We start from the raw sequence: 16,637 nt of genomic DNA on the forward strand, positions 1-16,637 counted from the left end.
TTGTTGAGCATCAGGACTGATGGGATTGATCTGTGAATCTTCTTTCTACCTTAATTCTACCCCATTCTTGTTCTTGCATCAGGGATGTTTTACCCAGAATCCTTGGAGCAGTTATTTAGAAAAATTGCCCTGCCGTAAGAGAACTTTCAGTTACGTTAAAGCACATTGTAAACTGTGGAGTCTAAAAAAAAAAACAAAAAAAAACCAGGTAAATATAGAAGCAATCAAAATTTAATAAAATCTTTGCAAATGACTTAACAAGTGAGAACTGAAAAAGAATTGTGGTCTCCTTCACTTGTGCTTATTACCTGCTGGGTCTTCTTTCCCACTTGAAGCTTTCTCTCTCCCAAATTCTTCCCATTCTTTGCTCAGGCTTCTTTTATTTCTCTGTCACTCAGCTCAACCAACTCTCCTTTCCTTTTATAGGTCACCTCCTCCAGGATGCCTTTCTGAAATCATTCCCACTCATCCTCCATCCTGTCAACAGAATTCTCCATCTTCGCCTCTCAGTGCACTCAATGATGAATGCACCTTATCTGCTTTATTCCACTCCCTAATTTAGTAATGACAGATTTTAGTTGATGATGGATACACTTTACCTGTCTTATCACACTTTCTTAAGTGCAGGGACCATGACTGTTCTGACAAAACCTTCCTCATACCCCTCTCCACTTTTTTCTACCTCTCCCACTTGAAGGCTTAAAGACTTGTGGACTACTTAAAAGGACAGCATGTTACTGATGGTGGAGCAGAGATAGACAGGAGAGAAGGAAATGAAAGGAGAAAGAAGGAAATGAAAGGAGAGAAGAGAACAAAAAAAAAGAGAATGGGGGAAAAAAAGAAAGGGAGGGGCTAAGGCCTGTCCCACCTCTGATGTTCCCCAGTGTCAAGTGTGGGTATGAAGAAGGTGGAAAGGGGTGAGAATGGTTATGTGGGAGGAACCTACATTAAGGAAGGAGATGTGTATGTTAACAGAGAGGCAGGATCCATTCCCAATCAGCCAGAGCAAGCCAAGCCAAGCCAGCATACATGAAATCACCACCACCCTTCCTGCTCTCTGCAGAAAGAATGAACTCAAATGGATATTGGAGGATCAAGTGTAGAGTTGTTAGGGAGTCTGGAGAGGGAGGGAGAAGGTTTTGAGAAGTGAGATATTTCCTGGCAGAGTCTGTCTCCAAATGCCTTTTCCCTTACCAGTGTCCTAGAACCATTAGGTATGAACTCATGATAACCAGGGTGTAGAATCTTCATCATCTAGTTATAGAAGGGAAATGACAACTAGTCATGAGCTTCTTCAGTCAGACTGAGCACCATGTCTCATATCACATGAGCATTCTATAAGCACCATGCCTGGCACTGGCCAGTAAGAAAAGATTATTATTATTATTATTATTATTATTATTATTATTATTATTATGGTACTGGGGATTGAATCCAGGGGTACTTCACTGCTGAGCCACATCCCCAACCCTTTTTATTTTGAGACAGGTTCTTGCTAAGTTTCTTCGAGACTTGCTAAGTTGCTGAATCTGGCCTCCAATTTGCGATCCTTCTGCCTCAGCCTCCAGAGTCACTGATATTATAGGCTTGTGCAACCATGCTCAATGAGGAAAGACTATTGATTGAAAAGGATAAGAATGTCCTTGTCTGGAATTTAGAGGGTGTCAGCAGAGTCAAAGGATCCTCTCACTTTGCTCAATCAGTGATGAATAATTAAAAAACTGAGACTAGGTTTACCAGGACACCATGCCAGGCACTGTTCCCTGTGCATGTCAAGCAGCAGTGAAGGTAAATGTTAGGTTCCTATTCCTATACTGCTTACTGTCTGTTGGATGGAAATAATAAATAGACCATTGTAGGCACTCAGAAATGTTGTGAAGACAATAAGTCTGAGTAAAGAGATAGTGAATGCCTTTGAGCAAAACTACTTGAGATGTAAGTGGTAAAGAAGTCCTCTTGGGGAGACTGAGGGTAAGGGTTAATGGTAGAGGGCTCACTTAGCATGCACAAAGCCCTGGTTCAGTACTCTAGTACTGAAAGAAAAGAAAAAATTCTCTCAAAAATATGTTACCTTTGGATTGAGACTACAATGAGAAGATAAAGAGCCATGTGAAGCTCTGGAGGAGGAGGGCCCAGGCAGAAAGAAAGCAAAGGCTGTGCTATGAGATCAGCCTTGGCATGCTCAAGGAACAGAAAATACAAGGCACTGCAGCTAGAGCACAAAGAATGAAATGGGAGGAGCAGGTCCACCTACACATCCCATCCTGCAATACAATGGTTTCCCCTTGGCTAAACACTGGAACCACCTGGAGAGCTTTTAAACTATGGATACTTGGGGCCCATCACAGGAGGTTCTGTTTAATTGGTTTGGGTTATCACCTGGACATTAGAAGTTTAAAAGTTTCTCAGATGATTCTAAGGTGCCACCAAGGTGTTGAACCATTGGCAAGACTTTGAGGGCCATGGCAAGTCACTTGGATTGGTGATAGTAGATACAAGTTTCCCAAAGAGGCATTTTCCCAGTGTCTAGGCCCAGATCCAGAAAGAACTCATTGTCTAAGAGGCTTTGAAGGTGGGGATGGAGCCAGGAAAATGAAGTAATCTAAAGGAAAAGAGACTAAAGGGGATTGACAAAAAGGCCAAGAGAGACAGCAGAATCAAGAAATGGGACATAATTGGAGGCATAAAAGCAGACAAGTACAGACAGGCCCAGAAAGGTCAGAGGCTGAGGGAGAAATGTCAAACATGAATTAGTTTCCTAATGCTGCTGTAACAAATTACCACAAACACTGGCTTGACACAACATACATTAATTATCTCATAATTCTGTAATTCACAAGTCTGGAAAGGGTCTTATTGGGGTAAAATCAAGGTGTCAGCAGGACTCCATTCCTTTGGAATGCTCTAGTAGAGAAGCCATTCCCTTGGCTTTTGCAAATTCTAAAGGCCACCCACTTTTTTTAGCTCCTGGATCCCTTCCTCAATCTTAAAAGCTAGCAACATCAGGCCAGGGACTTTTTTATTATTTTATTTGTAGTTGTTGATGGGCAGCATGACTTTATTTATTTATTTATTTTCATGTGGTGCTGAGGATAAAACCCAGTGCCTCACATGTGCTAGGCAAGCACTCTACCACTGAGCTACAGCCCCAGCCCTGGCCAAATATTTCTCATGCTGCTATCTTCCTGGTCCTTCTTTCTGATTCCACCTTCTACTTTTAAGGACCTTTATGATTACTGTAGACCCACCTGGATATTCTCGAATAGCCTCCCTACTTTAACTTCAACTGTTTATCAAACACAGTCCCATCTGAAAATTAATTCTCCTTTGCCATATAAGGTAGCATTCACAGTTTCCAGGAATTAGGACATGCCATCTTTGGAGGGCCATTATTCTACCTATTGTAGCATAGCAGTATATCTTTCACAAATGGATTTCAATCATATCTATAGTCTTTTGGTCAAGTTTTATCTATGTCTTATATGAGCATTGAGCTAGGAGAATTATTCCAAAATGAATGTGCATGTGTTTGTTTGTGTAGGTTTGTTTATCATGGTGTCATATTTGAGTATCTCCCTAATAGGTATGGGGGAGGAGGAAGAAGGGTGCCTGGAGGGGGTGTCTAATAAAGCGCTGCTGCTCCACAAAGACTTGCTGCTGTTGTATTGTTGCTATTATTGACAATAAAACTAATAACAGAGTGTCTCTTTGCATGTTTTGTTTGAGTATGCCCCTCTGTCTCTAAATAATCCTGGGTGTTCACCCTGGTGCTATTTAATGTATATCTGTGATGTTTGGACTATACATATATCTATGTCAATAAGTTTGTGCACATTTGGGCATTTGAACATCAGTGAATGCACACACGTGTTGTATAACAGTGCCTGATCACAGATGTATATATCACAGATATTTACTCATTCACAACCTCCAAGGGAGGGTATCCAGGAAGAAAGGTCTTGCATGAGAGAGCCATAGAAGCTAGGAAGAGGAGAGAGCAGGAAGAAAAAGAGAAGAGGGAGGAAGAAAAGGAAGGAAGAAGAGAGAGAGAGAGCGCTAAAGGTGAGGGAAGAAGACACAAGAAAAGATCAAGGGGGAAAAAATCAGAAATCAGGAGGGAGTTCCAGGGATCTGCAGTTGAAGAAGATGAAAGGTAAAATAAGAAGGAAGAAAAAGAAAAAGAAAAAAGGAGGAAGAGGAGGAGGAGAAGGAGGCGGGGGAGGAGGAGGGGGAGGAGGAAGAGGAGGAGGAGGAGGAGGAGGGGGAGGAGGAGGAGGAGGAGGAGGGGGAGGAGGAGGAGCCCCTGCCTCAGCCTGGGTGGCTCCACTTCTGATCTTCCTGCTGTGTAAATTTGGCTATCCCAACTCTCTGGGCTTCAGTAAAATAGATAATCCTTGGGTCAGTTCCAAAGGAGGGAAAGAGATAAATGGAAATAAAAACGCACACAGGGAAAAGTAGAGAAAGAACCAGGAGATAGAAGGAGAGAACTGAGAGTAGAACTGAGAGCGCATTATACAGACTCCTAGAGGCGGGAGTGTGGGCTTCAGAGTGTTCTTTAGTCCTTAATAGGCAAGGCAGGAAGATAAGGGAATGACTGTCATACATCAATATTCAGAGGCTTCCTAAAGCCACACAAACCAGGATCCCAGCTTCCGGCCCCCAACCCCCAGATGTAGGTGTGCCAGCCACCTGCAATGACTCACACCCTGGCGATGTGGGCACACATGCCAAGAGCGAGCCTGGGCACCCTGCCCACCCTCACACCATAGGCCTGGGAAGGGAGAGGGAATATTCGGGCTCTTCAGTGGGGGACAGGGGGTTACTCTCCCCACACAAGGCTACCTTGCCCCCAGAGCGCCCCCTAGTGACTACCTCGTAGGCTCTAGGAGCCAGGTGTCCCATCCTCCCTAACCTCCTCCCCCAAAACCTCCCAGGGGAAGCGGGAGAACCTGATGAGGTGTTACGCAAGGCCTGCTGTTTACCTCCCGCAGGAGCCTCCTCCCTCCCTATAAAACCTGACGTGGTGTGGTGGGGAGACTCGCCAAGACTGAGACTCTGGTTGAAGTGAGAGGCAATCCCAGGAGACAGACAGAAAAGCGGCATAAAGTTAATGCGGGAGACAGAGAGAAGGACATCGAGTCAGCAAGCAGCAGGGGCGGTCCACCGTCTGCACGCTCGTAGGCGGTCGCGGTGGTCGCGCAGGGGGTGGCTCCCAGACCCCAGCTTCCCATGGAGGCGCCTGAGCTGGGCCCGGGGCTGGTGGAGCGTCTGGAGCAGCTGGCGACGTGTCCGCTGTGTGGGGGCCCCTTCGAGGACCCAGTGCTTCTGGCGTGTGAGCACAGCTTCTGTCGCGCGTGCCTGGCCCGCTGCTGGGGGAACCCGCCGCCCACTGGCACTGAGGGGTCCCCCACCGCCTGCCCCTGCTGCGGCCTGCCGTGTCCCCGCCGCAGCCTGAGGTCTAATGTGCGGCTGGCGGTGGAGGTACGGATCAGCCGCGGGCTGCGGGAGAAGCTGGCCGAGCCCGGCGCCCGCTTGGGAAGGCGCCGAGGAGGCCGTATCCCAACCATGGGCTGCCTAGACCCGCACGGAGAGGTAGGTGCCTTCGAGGGTCACCAGCTATTAATGGGGTGGGAGAGGGCTCATAAGTTCCCTGGGAAAGGCGGGAACGGTAGTCGGCACCCCAAAGTCCTTGTGGAAGTTTAGGTAAGGGTGAAGTTGGAGAGAGAATTGCAAAGAATAAGGAGGCGGGGTCTGACCCGGTCCTCAAGGTGAGAGGTGCCGGGAACGACGGTAGTAAGGGATTGACACTGTTCGGAGGAGGAGGATGGATAGATTCTGTGAAAGGAGCAGGAGAGAAGAGGTTGGACAGGAAGAGACAGGCGGGTAGTATACAGAGCACGGGACCCCTCGAGACCATGCAAAGAGTACGGGAATTACGGGGACTCCAAAGCGTCCGGGAGGAGCAGAGCTGGCCGAGGGGAGAGATCCTGCTTGCAGAAGGGCAAGTGATCCCGGCTAGCGCGAATAGGAGGCCCGGGAGGATGGTAAGAGATATCAGAACGAGCGTCGAGAGTGGAAGAAGGCGGAGAAAACGCGGAGTGGAGGGGAGGGAAAGGGGGAGACTGGCAAAAAGGACGGAGAAAGGAGGGGGAGCAGATCCAACAGTCCCTTTAGTGTTGGGCCCCTTCCTCAGACCTTAGATGTGTGTTGTTGTTATTGTTGTTTTCAGCTCCTCCCAGATCCCCAGGCAGGGGTGGCGACAGGTGGAGGCAAGGTCCGGGAGAACAGCCGTTGGGGCCTCTGGCTTCTCTCCACGCACCAGCTTTATTTATCGCCTCCACACCCCCTCCTAGCCCCGTACTGCTTGGCCACCAACCAACCCCATTCCCTTGCTCGACCCCCAGGCGTCTGAGGCTGGCTTCTTCCCAGCAGCCCAGCCGGTCTTGGGTCTCGCTTCCGCCCTTTGAAGTCTTCCTAGACCTAATTAGTCTTGGTGTAATTGGCATAATTAGGCAAATTGCCTTTCCTCTTCTCTTCCCCCCTTGCCACCACACCAGCCTGCTCCAGCCATCCTCACTGGGCAGTGAAGAGGGGGAGGGGAATGTCCCACTCTTTGGAGGGGATCCAGCGCCCTCTTCTGGCTCCCATGATTCTCTGCAAGATCTATTGGGCCTCTTGGGACAGGTCCTCCAAGTCCAGTTGCCTCCCTGGCACAGTGGAGACACAAAGCAAAGGGCCCAATAAACGCCACTGGGCTTTTATAGCAAGATGGGAAGCAGCGTTATTGTAAGGCTTTTATATACCAACTCTTAGCTCAAGGGCTCTGGGTGTGTATTTGGTCATGTGATGGCGGGTGGGGGTGGACATTTGTCTGGGATATACTCTGGAAGGTGATAAGGATAGCACTAGTGAAAGAGAGAATGGAACTGAGAAGGCAAATGAGGAAAGTAAGGTCTCTTGGGACAAGAAATAGTCTGGAGAAGGGGAATTGAGAACCTTTGTGGAATAGAGAGGGGGAAGGCAATAGTGGGGGCACAGGAGGAAAAGAAGGTGATCACTCTGAGAGGTAGGGAGGAATATTACCCACTTAGAGTTCCCATGAGAAGCAGGGAGGAGGGAGAGGACTCCCCACAGTATGAAACTCAGAGCTCACATCCATGTTTTCTTTTGCCCATCCCAGGATATTAGGAAGACGTGGAGGCGGTAAGTTTCACTTTTACTCTTTCTTCCTTTCTACTATCAGCAGTCATAGCCATCACTTACCACTGGGCCCATATCTTTATCCCCACTAATAGGCAATGTTTCTGGAGTGCTGGCCTCATCTATTTCTGCTCCAGAGAACTGAGTGGGTTAGGAGTAAGGACTTCAGAATCAGCATCAGAAAGCAGAGGAGTGTCTAATGATTTGCTGACTCTTCGTCTTATCTGTCCAGATTTGATGCCCCAGCAACCAAGCTGTCTAACTCAGAGGAAAATCTCCCTGATGATTATCCAGTGGTCAAAAACATGCTTCACAGACTGACAGGTAAGGAAGAATGTAGGGAGGGAACTGAATAAGAGTCTGTGTTAACTTTGTACCCTTTTAGTTCTCAAAAATGGTTATTTCTTAGGACTGCTATAACAATGTACCATAATCTTTGTGGCTTACACAACAGACATTTATCCTAAATTCTAGAGGTAGAAATCTGAAATCAAGGTGTCAGAAGTATTGGTTTCTCCTAAGGACTGAGGAAGAATCTGTTCCTTATGTCTATGCTAGCTTCTCATGGCCTTACTAATTCCTTGGCTCAGAGATGGTCAGCACATTATCTTCCTCCTGTTTGCATTTGTCTGTGACCAGATTCCTTCCCTTTTTATAAAGCAGCAGTCATATTAAATTAGGGCCTACCCTAACTGTCTCATTTTAACTTTATTACCTCTGTAAAAAGCCTATTTTCATATAAGGTCAATTCCACGGTATTGGGGTCTTCAGCATACCTTTGGGGGGGAGGGTACAATTTAACCCAGAAGAATATCTGTCCTCAATTCTTCTTATTCCAGCCATTTTCTTCTTCCTTTTTCATACATTCAAACAGACCCAGGAAGTCAGCTGCCTCCCAGGAATCTCTCCTTCTACCACTTCATATCATTTTTCTCTACAGAGCCTCTTCCTTCCCCTTCCTTCCTTGCTCTCCATCCTTCTTTCAAATGCTTAGAGAAGATATTACATCCTTTTAGTCACCCATCATCTCACCTAATCCAATTACTTCTAGTACCACAATCCAGAAATCTTTCCTCAAAGCACCCCATACATACAAGACAATGTGTGTGTGTTTTCCTGATCCCTTTGGCTATCACCTCCTTCTCTCTCCTCTGCAACACACCTCCCAAAGAAATGGGCCTGTCCACCCCCACCTATGCTTGTGGGTGGGTGGCCTGGTTTTGCAGGATACCTTGGATTCTTCGTTTTGCCCCTCCCCTTTGTCTCTCGGGTTCTATCAGGTATCAGTCTTTCTCTTTAGATCCTCCTTCCCTATCCTGCTGACCCAGCTCCCATGCCCCACCCCAGATGCTGCATATTGAAGTATTAGTCTTCATTCCTTCCCATGTAGTCCGGTCAGTCTCATCCTTCCTTTCTCTAACACTACAAATCAGAGGGAAACCTTTGCTCTTTGAGCTGTGCCTCCTTCCCTGGGCTAACATATTCCTTCCTCACGACCAATTCCACAGAAGTTGTGCATAGCCCCTATCCTGTCCAGGCCTGCTCTTCATAAGCCTTTATCCTTTTTGGTCCTGCAGCCTCCTTTTGACCTCGTTTGTAAGGTCTTCAACAGTCTCTTGTGTACCGCCACTGCCTATTCTCTGCGCTACCCGGCCGGATTTAGAAACCCCTCTCACATAGTCCTCTCCTTGCCTCCTCCTTTCCAGCCGACTTGACGCTGGACCCTGGCACCGCACACCGCCGCCTGCTCATCTCCACCGACCGTCGCAGCGTCCGACTGGCCCCACCAGGCACCCCTGTACCCCTGGACGGCCCCGCGCGCTTCGATCAGCTCCCAGCAGTACTAGGTGCACAGGGCTTCGGGGCCGGCCGCCATTGCTGGGAAGTGGAGACCACGGATGCTGCCTCTTACGGAGACTCTTCCGGAGAGGATGAGGACGACGGGGAGAGCTGCTATGCGGTGGGTGCTGCCGGGGAATCGGTGCAACGCAAAGGCCGCATCAGGCTGTGCCCAGCGGAGGCCGTGTGGGCAGTGGAAGGCCGCGGCGGCCGCCTGTGGGCCCTCACCGCACCAGAACCCACGCTGCTGGGTGGCGTTGGACCACCGCCGAAGCGCATTCGTGTGGATTTGGATTGGGAGCGGGGCCGCGTGGCCTTCTACGACGGCCGCTCATTGGACTTGCTCTTCGCCTTCCAGGCGCCCGGACCCCTGGGGGAGCGCGTTTTCCCTCTGCTTTGCACTTGTGATCCCCGGGCCCCGCTCCGCATTGTGCCAGGAGAAGGCTGAGAGCCTCCCTTCTGGCCCCTGAGTTTGGACCAGCTACTTTGAGGCTGTTTCCTCTAGTTGCTGAAACGGGTTTATAAGCCTATGCAATAGTATTAATAAGCACTCATCACCAATTCTCATTATCCCCATCCCCACAAACCTTACCAGGCCTCTAGGCTTTCACATCCTGGCCCCAAATCCAATAGCTCCTGCCCCCTTTCTCTTGGGGAATATCCCCCACCCCACTATTCCAGTACTTTGTTAGTTCTCCCTTTCTACACTATTCTAGGCCTCAATTGTGGAATTGGTTCAGCTTGTTAAGTACTGGTGAGCCATCCACATTTACTACACAGAGGTCCTGGCTTTCTTAACTTCAAAGGGTTCAGTGCCTTCTCCACTGTTGGAAGGCTTGTGCTTCCTGGTCCTGTCCATTTTGAGGTTTCTCCTCAAGAGAGAAAAAGCCTTTTCCTAAAACAAGAAGCTTGAGGCTGGTTAGGCCGTAGGGACCTCTAGGAAGCTTAATAGCACACCCACTTTTTTTTCAGGATTGGGGGGGGGGAGTGTAAGCCAGTTCTATTCTACCTTCCTTTTGTGACTGCTTTCTGTGCTCACAAATTTTGCCTATTAAAACCCTTTGTAAAATTTTCCCCTGCACATACTCACAAAAAAGAATGGTGCTATCCCTCTTTTCCTCAACCTGGGAGACACCCAGACATCCCCAAATGCATCCTTATACATAGTCTCACATCATTCCACCCCATGTATAAATGGGCCCGTATTTAACACATTTTGTGATGTTGGGTTATTTATTTTGTGCATCTGTGGCAATAAATGAGATCTCAGTGCTGATATGGATTTGACTGATCTCTGCAACTGTGCATGGCAAGAGACCTGGAAAATGATAACCAGGTCCCAGTGAAGGGTGGGGGAGGGCTGAGAGAGCTGGATATCTGGGTTGGCAGACGCATCAAAGCCTAGGAAGGAAAGGGTGGGAGTGTAATACATCTGTTTGCTCTCTCCCTTTTCCTTCCTCTCCCAGGGTCCTAGGCCCCTGGAATATGTTGGATGGCTCTGAAGCTAAAGGATAAAAGGCTGAAAAGATAGTTGGCTCTAAGTGACCAATATCAAATTATCTCTGTCAAAAATCCTATATCAAATGAAAAGGGTGGGGACAGAGGACATGACTTTCTTGTTCCACTTTCCCTTGGAAGTGAGAATGACAAAGACCTCTTTCTCTAACTCCGTTTGAGGGCATGAAGGGGTAGGAAGGAGGGGAAAATTTGGGAGCCCTGCAGTGTCCCATAAGACCTCATATCCTATAGGCAAGGACTAAGATTACGGATTATATAAATGCATAAGTGGAAAAGCTCTAAGCCAAGATTAACAAGCACAGCTGGGGTGAGATGCCTGGAATCTGACTGGGACCCTGGCAGTGAAAGCTGGGACTACTGAAAACCCAGTTTAAGTGTTTGGGACTCAAATTGAGGGTGCGAGGGGCCAAGATAACTGGATCCCAGGACAGGCAGTTTGGCAGTAAGAACAAAGGAAAGAGACTGGGTCCAAGATGCCTAGATCCCTGGTAAGGATGGGACTGGAAAGAGAAATGAGGGCTGGAAGAACCCAGAAGACTGGGTTCTGGAATAGCAGCAAGTCAGAATTCCAGGATCTCTGTCCACCCTCCTCTACTTCTTCCCTCTATGAGGCAAAGAAAAGGGAAGGAGGGGGGCTGAAGAAGAAATCAAACCATGGATTTAGCCCCCAGGTAGCCACATGGATACATTCAGGGCCAAACAGACACAGGAATGATGGGGGAAAGAGGAATTTAGTGCTGCATTGGCCCTGGAGGGGGCTGGGAGGGGTCTGGAGGCTGAGGAGGGGTAGTAGGGGTCGGTCCTGGGGTTGCATGACTCCGTCCTTTGCGGTGGCCCCGAACACAGTGTGAATGACCACAGCCTTCCTCGTCCTCGTCCTCACTCTCGGTGGAGCTCTCACCAAAGGCCCGAGGTTTCTCATAAATACAGCAGCCTGGATTTGGAGGGAGGAGCTCAGTTAAAAAGAAAGAAGAATAAGATGTTCAATCAGTGCCATTCCTACTGGATCTCTGAAAATTCCTACTTCCACCTCTGTTTCCTCCTACCTTCTAGGATACAGTTTTCCCAGGCCCATTCCCTGGGACTCAGGCACTAACCCCTTTTATTTTGGGGGTACTGGAGACCGAACCCAGGGAGACTCTATCACTGAACTGCATCCCCAGTCCTTTTTTTTTTTGAAACAGGGTTTTACTTAAAGTTATAGAGATTGTCCTCAAACTTATAACCCTCCTGCCTCTCAATCTCCTGGGTTGCTAGGATAACAGGTGCACCCCACTGCCCCTGGCCCCTTTAGACAGACAAGAATCTGAAACCCTACTACTCCTACTTCTTATACCTCTTGCCATCAGACCTTGATATATCACTGTTCTAGCCCCTTCCTACCTTTTTCCTTCTAACTTTAACCTCTTTTCCCTGAGAACCACCAAAAGAATCACCAAGAAAGTGACAGAATTGTGAGCATCTGGGGCCAGTGGATGTTAGAAGGTAGATATACAGGAAGAAATCTAAACTCTAGGGTTCCTCTGAGCCCACAATAACTCACATTTTGATGAACGGCGTCCCATGTGTTCATTGTCTACTGTGTCACTCGTCCATTCCACTTTTTTTTCTGGCTTCCTTTTCCGAAGTTTGATAGTTAGACTCCGGTTCTCCTAAGGTTGAGAGGCATGAGCATACATATTAGTCTCCTACTGACTTCCTATTCCCTCCCAGAGGATCTCCTTTCTTTTCTTCCCTAGCTCAATAAGTTCCACAGATATAGCACCAGAGGAGCCAAGTACTGGAAGAAAATAAAATAGAACAGGTCTTTGCCCTCAGGGCGTCCTTAATGGATATAATTTCCTGTTCTCAATAACCATCAGTACACAAAAAAGACAATTTCTAACCTAGGGAAGATCCCAGCAAATCTTCAAAGGAAAATACAATCCTTGTTGCTTCTCTTTCTGCCCATATCATCCTTGGTGGTATTAGTACATAAAAATTACTTTCAGTCCCCAGTGACTAATCTTTGGTCTTTTTTCTCCAGATTCCCCTATTCCTTTTCCCATTGAAGGAGGAACTTCATTCATTCTTACCTCACTCATTCCCAAGCCCACCTTCCCCATCTCTTATCCACCTATTTCCTCTCATCCTTAATAACAATTACTAACTCCCTTAATTTGGAGATTAAACCCAGTGCAATTATCTTCCTTTGAAAGCAACTTAACTTGTTCTTGCAAATATACTACTTGTTTTCCCACTCACATCCTCCCCTCTGATTTCTGAAAATACTACCTTCATCTTCTTCATTTCCTCTATTTCCTTTTATACTCATGCACTTAATAGCTATGTATTAATAAGCATGCTTCTGGTTAAATACCCCTACAGCTGGCTTTCAACCATACTTTCTTACATTGACCTTTCATTTCCTCTCAGCACTTTTCTTGTTCCTTAATTCACAATTTCCTTTTTATTATTTATACGCTTTATTACAAACCACTACCCCAAGCAGCAACACCTATATCCCAACTATGACGTCCTACTGCATGTCTCTGCAACAGCCTCCTGCACCATCTCTGTCACTCCAAATATCCCCAATCCCTTGCGATTCTCTCAACCTCAGATATTCAATCCCAGACCTCCCAGATTCCCATGCCCAGTCGCTCCTACACCTTTCGAAAGCCCTGTGCCCTCCCTCCCGGTATCTCCCAGACCCCTAAAGAGCACCGCCCCCCGCCTTTCTCACGGGCTCGGTTGTCACGGTAACCGTTGTCTCAGTGACGGTCTCACTCAGCCCGGCCCCTGCCTCGGCCATGGCTAAGGCTGAGGAAAAGGAGGAGGGGAGGAAGGGGAATGATACACCCTTCCCTTTTTCTGTGTCTCTGGGTTCTAAGAGAATCGGTATCCGATTCAGGCTAGTAGCAAGGATCCTCGGCCTCCTTTTTTCCCCCTCCTCCAGGGCCTCCGTTTCCCCACCCGTGGGGATAACCTGTCCAACCCCACTTCCGGCTCTCCACTTCCGGGTGTGACGCATTCTGCAGTCCCACATTTCCCTTCCCCAGCACCAAATGCGTCAAAGCGCAGGCGTCGCCAGTTTAGTTCCGCCTTAATGTGACAGCGCGCAGGCGCTGCAAGAAGGCGAAATAAATTTAGCGGAAGAGGCGTCACTGCGGGTGTGGGAAGAGGGCAGTCAGGGGTTAAAGCAGAAAGGGGCGCCTGGAGGGGTAGGGTTGGGTCAGACGCAGCGGACCAGGAGCGGCGAGACGGGTCGCTTGGGGGCTGTTGCACGGAATTGAGATGCTAGTGGCTGACCCCACCCCGCCCCCTCCCTAAACTTGAGTTAGTGGGTGAGAGACCCGCGGAATAGGTGCAGTAGTGAATCTTGGCTAGTTTTCGTTTCATTATTGGTCCCTCTCGGTTTCTTTAACGAAAAATGGAACCTGGGAGCGGTTGGAAACCCACGATTAAGAATCAAGCAATCGAGCTGAGCGGGGTGGGGCATGCCTGTAATCCCAGCGGCTGGGGAGGCTGAGACAGGAGAATTGCTAGTTCAAAGCCAGCCTGAGCAACAGCCAGGCGCTAAGCAACTCAGTGAGACCCTGTCTCTAAATAAAACACAAAATAGGGTTGGGGATATGGCCCAGTGGTCGAGTGCCCTGAGTTCAATCCCTGGTACCTGGATTCGACACCCGGCCAAAAAAAAAAGAAGCAATCCAGGGGCTGGGGATGTAGCTTAGTGATAGAGCGCTCGCCTAGCATATATGAGGCACTGGTTCAAGCCTCAGCACCACATAAAATAAAGAAAGAAAAGAAAAATATCTTGTCCATCTACAACTAAAAAATTGGAAAAAGCAATCAGGATTCTAGTTGTCGCCCTGCCTGTAGGTGTTTGAGCAGAGGGCACTTAATGCACCTTCAAACTGGATTTTTCCAGTCATTCTACTAGGCCTTGGAGATGGCCTAGTAGATGCTTTTTCACTCCCAGTCTGGTGAAAAAGACAGGCATGCTCAAAACTAACCGAAGTATAAAACACTGAGGAGGCATTAACATATTAGTGAATATTAACGTATTAGTGAATCTGATGAATGACGTGAATTTAGCTACATACCGCTTACATATTCTCTGGGGTCAAGAGTACATTAACCTGTTGCAGTAATTCACTTGCAGGTCAGCATGAGAAAGAAAGAAATAAGAAGCAGAGCAAGCAAAGCAGCAGCAGAAAAAAAAAAGTCCTTTATTGTGTACAAGCAATCTTTTTATAGTATTGTGAACAAAGAAGGCAGCCTTCCAACATCAATGAATCAGGTCTTTCAGCTAATTAAACATAGCACACAGAAGTTTTACTTTCTAATCAGAAGTGACCCGATTCTCATGGCTGATCTACTCTGGGCCTGGAGCATGTCGAACTCTGCTCTTGTTAAGAACAGATAATAAAATTTTTCTTAGCGCCCTCCTAGCCCACTTGGCAGAACATCCCATTTGCAGGCAAGTCCTCCCAAGGACAGCAGACACCTCGTTTTCAAGCATGTCTGCTGTTACCTTATCTAAACCTTGAGGGAGCCTCTCGTTTTCGAGCAGGCCCTCCCAAGGACAGCAGACACCTCATTTTCAAGCATGTCCGCTGTTACCTATCTATACCTTGACAGAATATCCCGTTTGCAGGCAGACTCCATCAAGGACAGTAATAGTAATGCAGTCACATCTGATTCTCTACATTAACCAGAGAAAGTTATATCATTTTATACAAATATGTGCACGTTTTTCAAGGAGCAAAAGAATAAGTGGTAAAAGAAAAACTGGAGGGCAGACATATTTTGTTTGTTTTTAGGTAGAGAACTTATAAAGTAGTAGGTGTGTACATTGATTTATACTACACATTATGGTTTAATACTACTGGGAGTAGGGGGAGTGCCATATTAGGCTTGACAGTTAAGCAGTGGTTTCATGGAAGGCCCTGCATGCTTTGCTAAGAGAACTTTATCCAGCCTGTTGTTACTAGCCATAGAAAGGCTTAAAGTAGGGTAGAAACATATTTGTGTGAAATTTCTAGAGAGGTCAGGAGGGTCCACTGCCAGAACAGTCAAATGTATAGTGGGGAAGAATGCCCTGCCCATCTGCACCTTGTGAGGATCAATCAAACAAGATAGTGTGATGTTTAAGAGCTATGAATATATGAAGGACCATAGAACTACAAGAAATCATTGTTACTCTTGTCCCTTGATCATAGTTTATATCGAAGAATGCAGAGATGCTGTTTCCCAGAATCAAAATTTGAATGTTTTGTATTGTGCATTCGTTTCTCTGGAAAGTTTTTGGGGAAAAGAAAAATTCAGCATGTATACTACATAGCCCATTTTTAAAAATGTGATCTCCACACATACCTATATAAGCACATATATATTGATTATCTCTGGGAAGTGGGATTCCTTTGAATTTGACTTTTTGTTTCATTTTATATGAGTCTATTTACAATGAATGTATATTAATCTCAAGAGTCAATGAAATAAAACTTTCCAAAATGCCCATGCATCCCTTGGTATCTTTTGTATGGGGGGGGGGGACAGTAATTTGGAATTGAACCCAGGAGAGTTCTCCAACTGGGCCACATTCCTTGCCCTTTCATTTTTAATTCTAAGGGAGGGTCTTGCTGAGTTGCTTAGGGCCTAGGTTGTTGAGGCTGGTCCCAAACTTGCAATCCTCCTGCCTCAGCCTCCTCCCTGAGATTAATGTGCACCACTGTGCCCAACCCCTGGGTATCTAATTGTTTTGTTGTCTGTTAAATTTATATGTCAAATAGATCTGGTTAAATCTTATGTTGAATCTCTCATTATCCAAACCCCCGGTTTTTGTTTCCTTATAATCGGGAACCAAACAGATTTAGACAGAGGAAATACTTAAAATTGCTTTTTTCTCTTTTACAATACTGGAGAATGAACCCAGGGGCACTCTACCACTGAGCTACATCCCATTCCTTTTTATTTTTTGAGACAGGGTCTTTCTAAGTTACCCAGGCTGACCTCAAACTTGCAATACTTCTGTGTCAGCCTTCCAAATTCCTGGGATTACAGGCATGTGCCACTATGCTGGGCTTATAATTGCT

At 47.1% G+C, this 16,637-nt stretch overlaps 2 protein-coding genes across 2 annotated transcripts; one reads left to right on the forward strand and one right to left on the reverse strand.

The window, feature by feature from the left end:
• Nucleotides 1-4,987: 4,987 nt before the first annotated feature.
• Nucleotides 4,988-10,315, forward strand: Rnf39 (ring finger protein 39). The gene is made up of 4 exons (XM_005338817.5): nucleotides 4,988-5,592; nucleotides 7,181-7,203; nucleotides 7,433-7,524; nucleotides 8,907-10,315. The coding sequence occupies exons 1-4, from the start codon at nucleotides 5,230-5,232 to the stop codon at nucleotides 9,485-9,487; spliced, it is 1,059 nt and encodes a 352-aa protein (XP_005338874.2). The 5' UTR covers nucleotides 4,988-5,229; the 3' UTR covers nucleotides 9,488-10,315.
• On the reverse strand, nucleotides 10,254-13,576 carry Ppp1r11 (protein phosphatase 1 regulatory inhibitor subunit 11). The gene is made up of 3 exons (XM_005338818.5): nucleotides 13,283-13,576; nucleotides 12,101-12,209; nucleotides 10,254-11,491 (listed from the first exon to the last, which is right to left on the reverse strand). The coding sequence occupies exons 1-3, from the start codon at nucleotides 13,568-13,570 to the stop codon at nucleotides 11,289-11,291; spliced, it is 600 nt and encodes a 199-aa protein (XP_005338875.4). The 5' UTR covers nucleotides 13,571-13,576; the 3' UTR covers nucleotides 10,254-11,288.
• Nucleotides 13,577-16,637: the final 3,061 nt, after the last annotated feature.

The sequence above is a fragment of the Ictidomys tridecemlineatus genome, chromosome 8 (genome assembly GCF_052094955.1).
Source record: "Ictidomys tridecemlineatus isolate mIctTri1 chromosome 8, mIctTri1.hap1, whole genome shotgun sequence".
NCBI classification, from domain to species: domain Eukaryota; kingdom Metazoa; phylum Chordata; class Mammalia; order Rodentia; family Sciuridae; genus Ictidomys; species Ictidomys tridecemlineatus.

Bases quoted from the DNA above. Each gene is read 5' to 3' on its own strand.
- Rnf39 (XM_005338817.5), top strand. From the start codon at position 5,230: ATGGAGGCGCCTGAGCTGGGCCCGGGGCTGGTGGAGCGTCTGGAGCAG. The intron at 7,204-7,432 runs GTAAGTTTCACT...TTATCTGTCCAG, and splicing joins ATTAGGAAGACGTGGAGGCG to ATTTGATGCCCCAGCAACCA. The intron at 7,525-8,906 runs GTAAGGAAGAAT...CCTCCTTTCCAG, and splicing joins CATGCTTCACAGACTGACAG to CCGACTTGACGCTGGACCCT.
- Ppp1r11 (XM_005338818.5), bottom strand. From the start codon at position 13,570: ATGCGTCACACCCGGAAGTGGAGAGCCGGAAGTGGGGTTGGACAGGTT. The intron at 12,210-13,282 runs GTGAGAAAGGCG...TCTCAACCTTAG, and splicing joins TTACCGTGACAACCGAGCCC to GAGAACCGGAGTCTAACTAT. The intron at 11,492-12,100 runs GTGAGTTATTGT...CTCCAAATCCAG, and splicing joins GGGACGCCGTTCATCAAAAT to GCTGCTGTATTTATGAGAAA.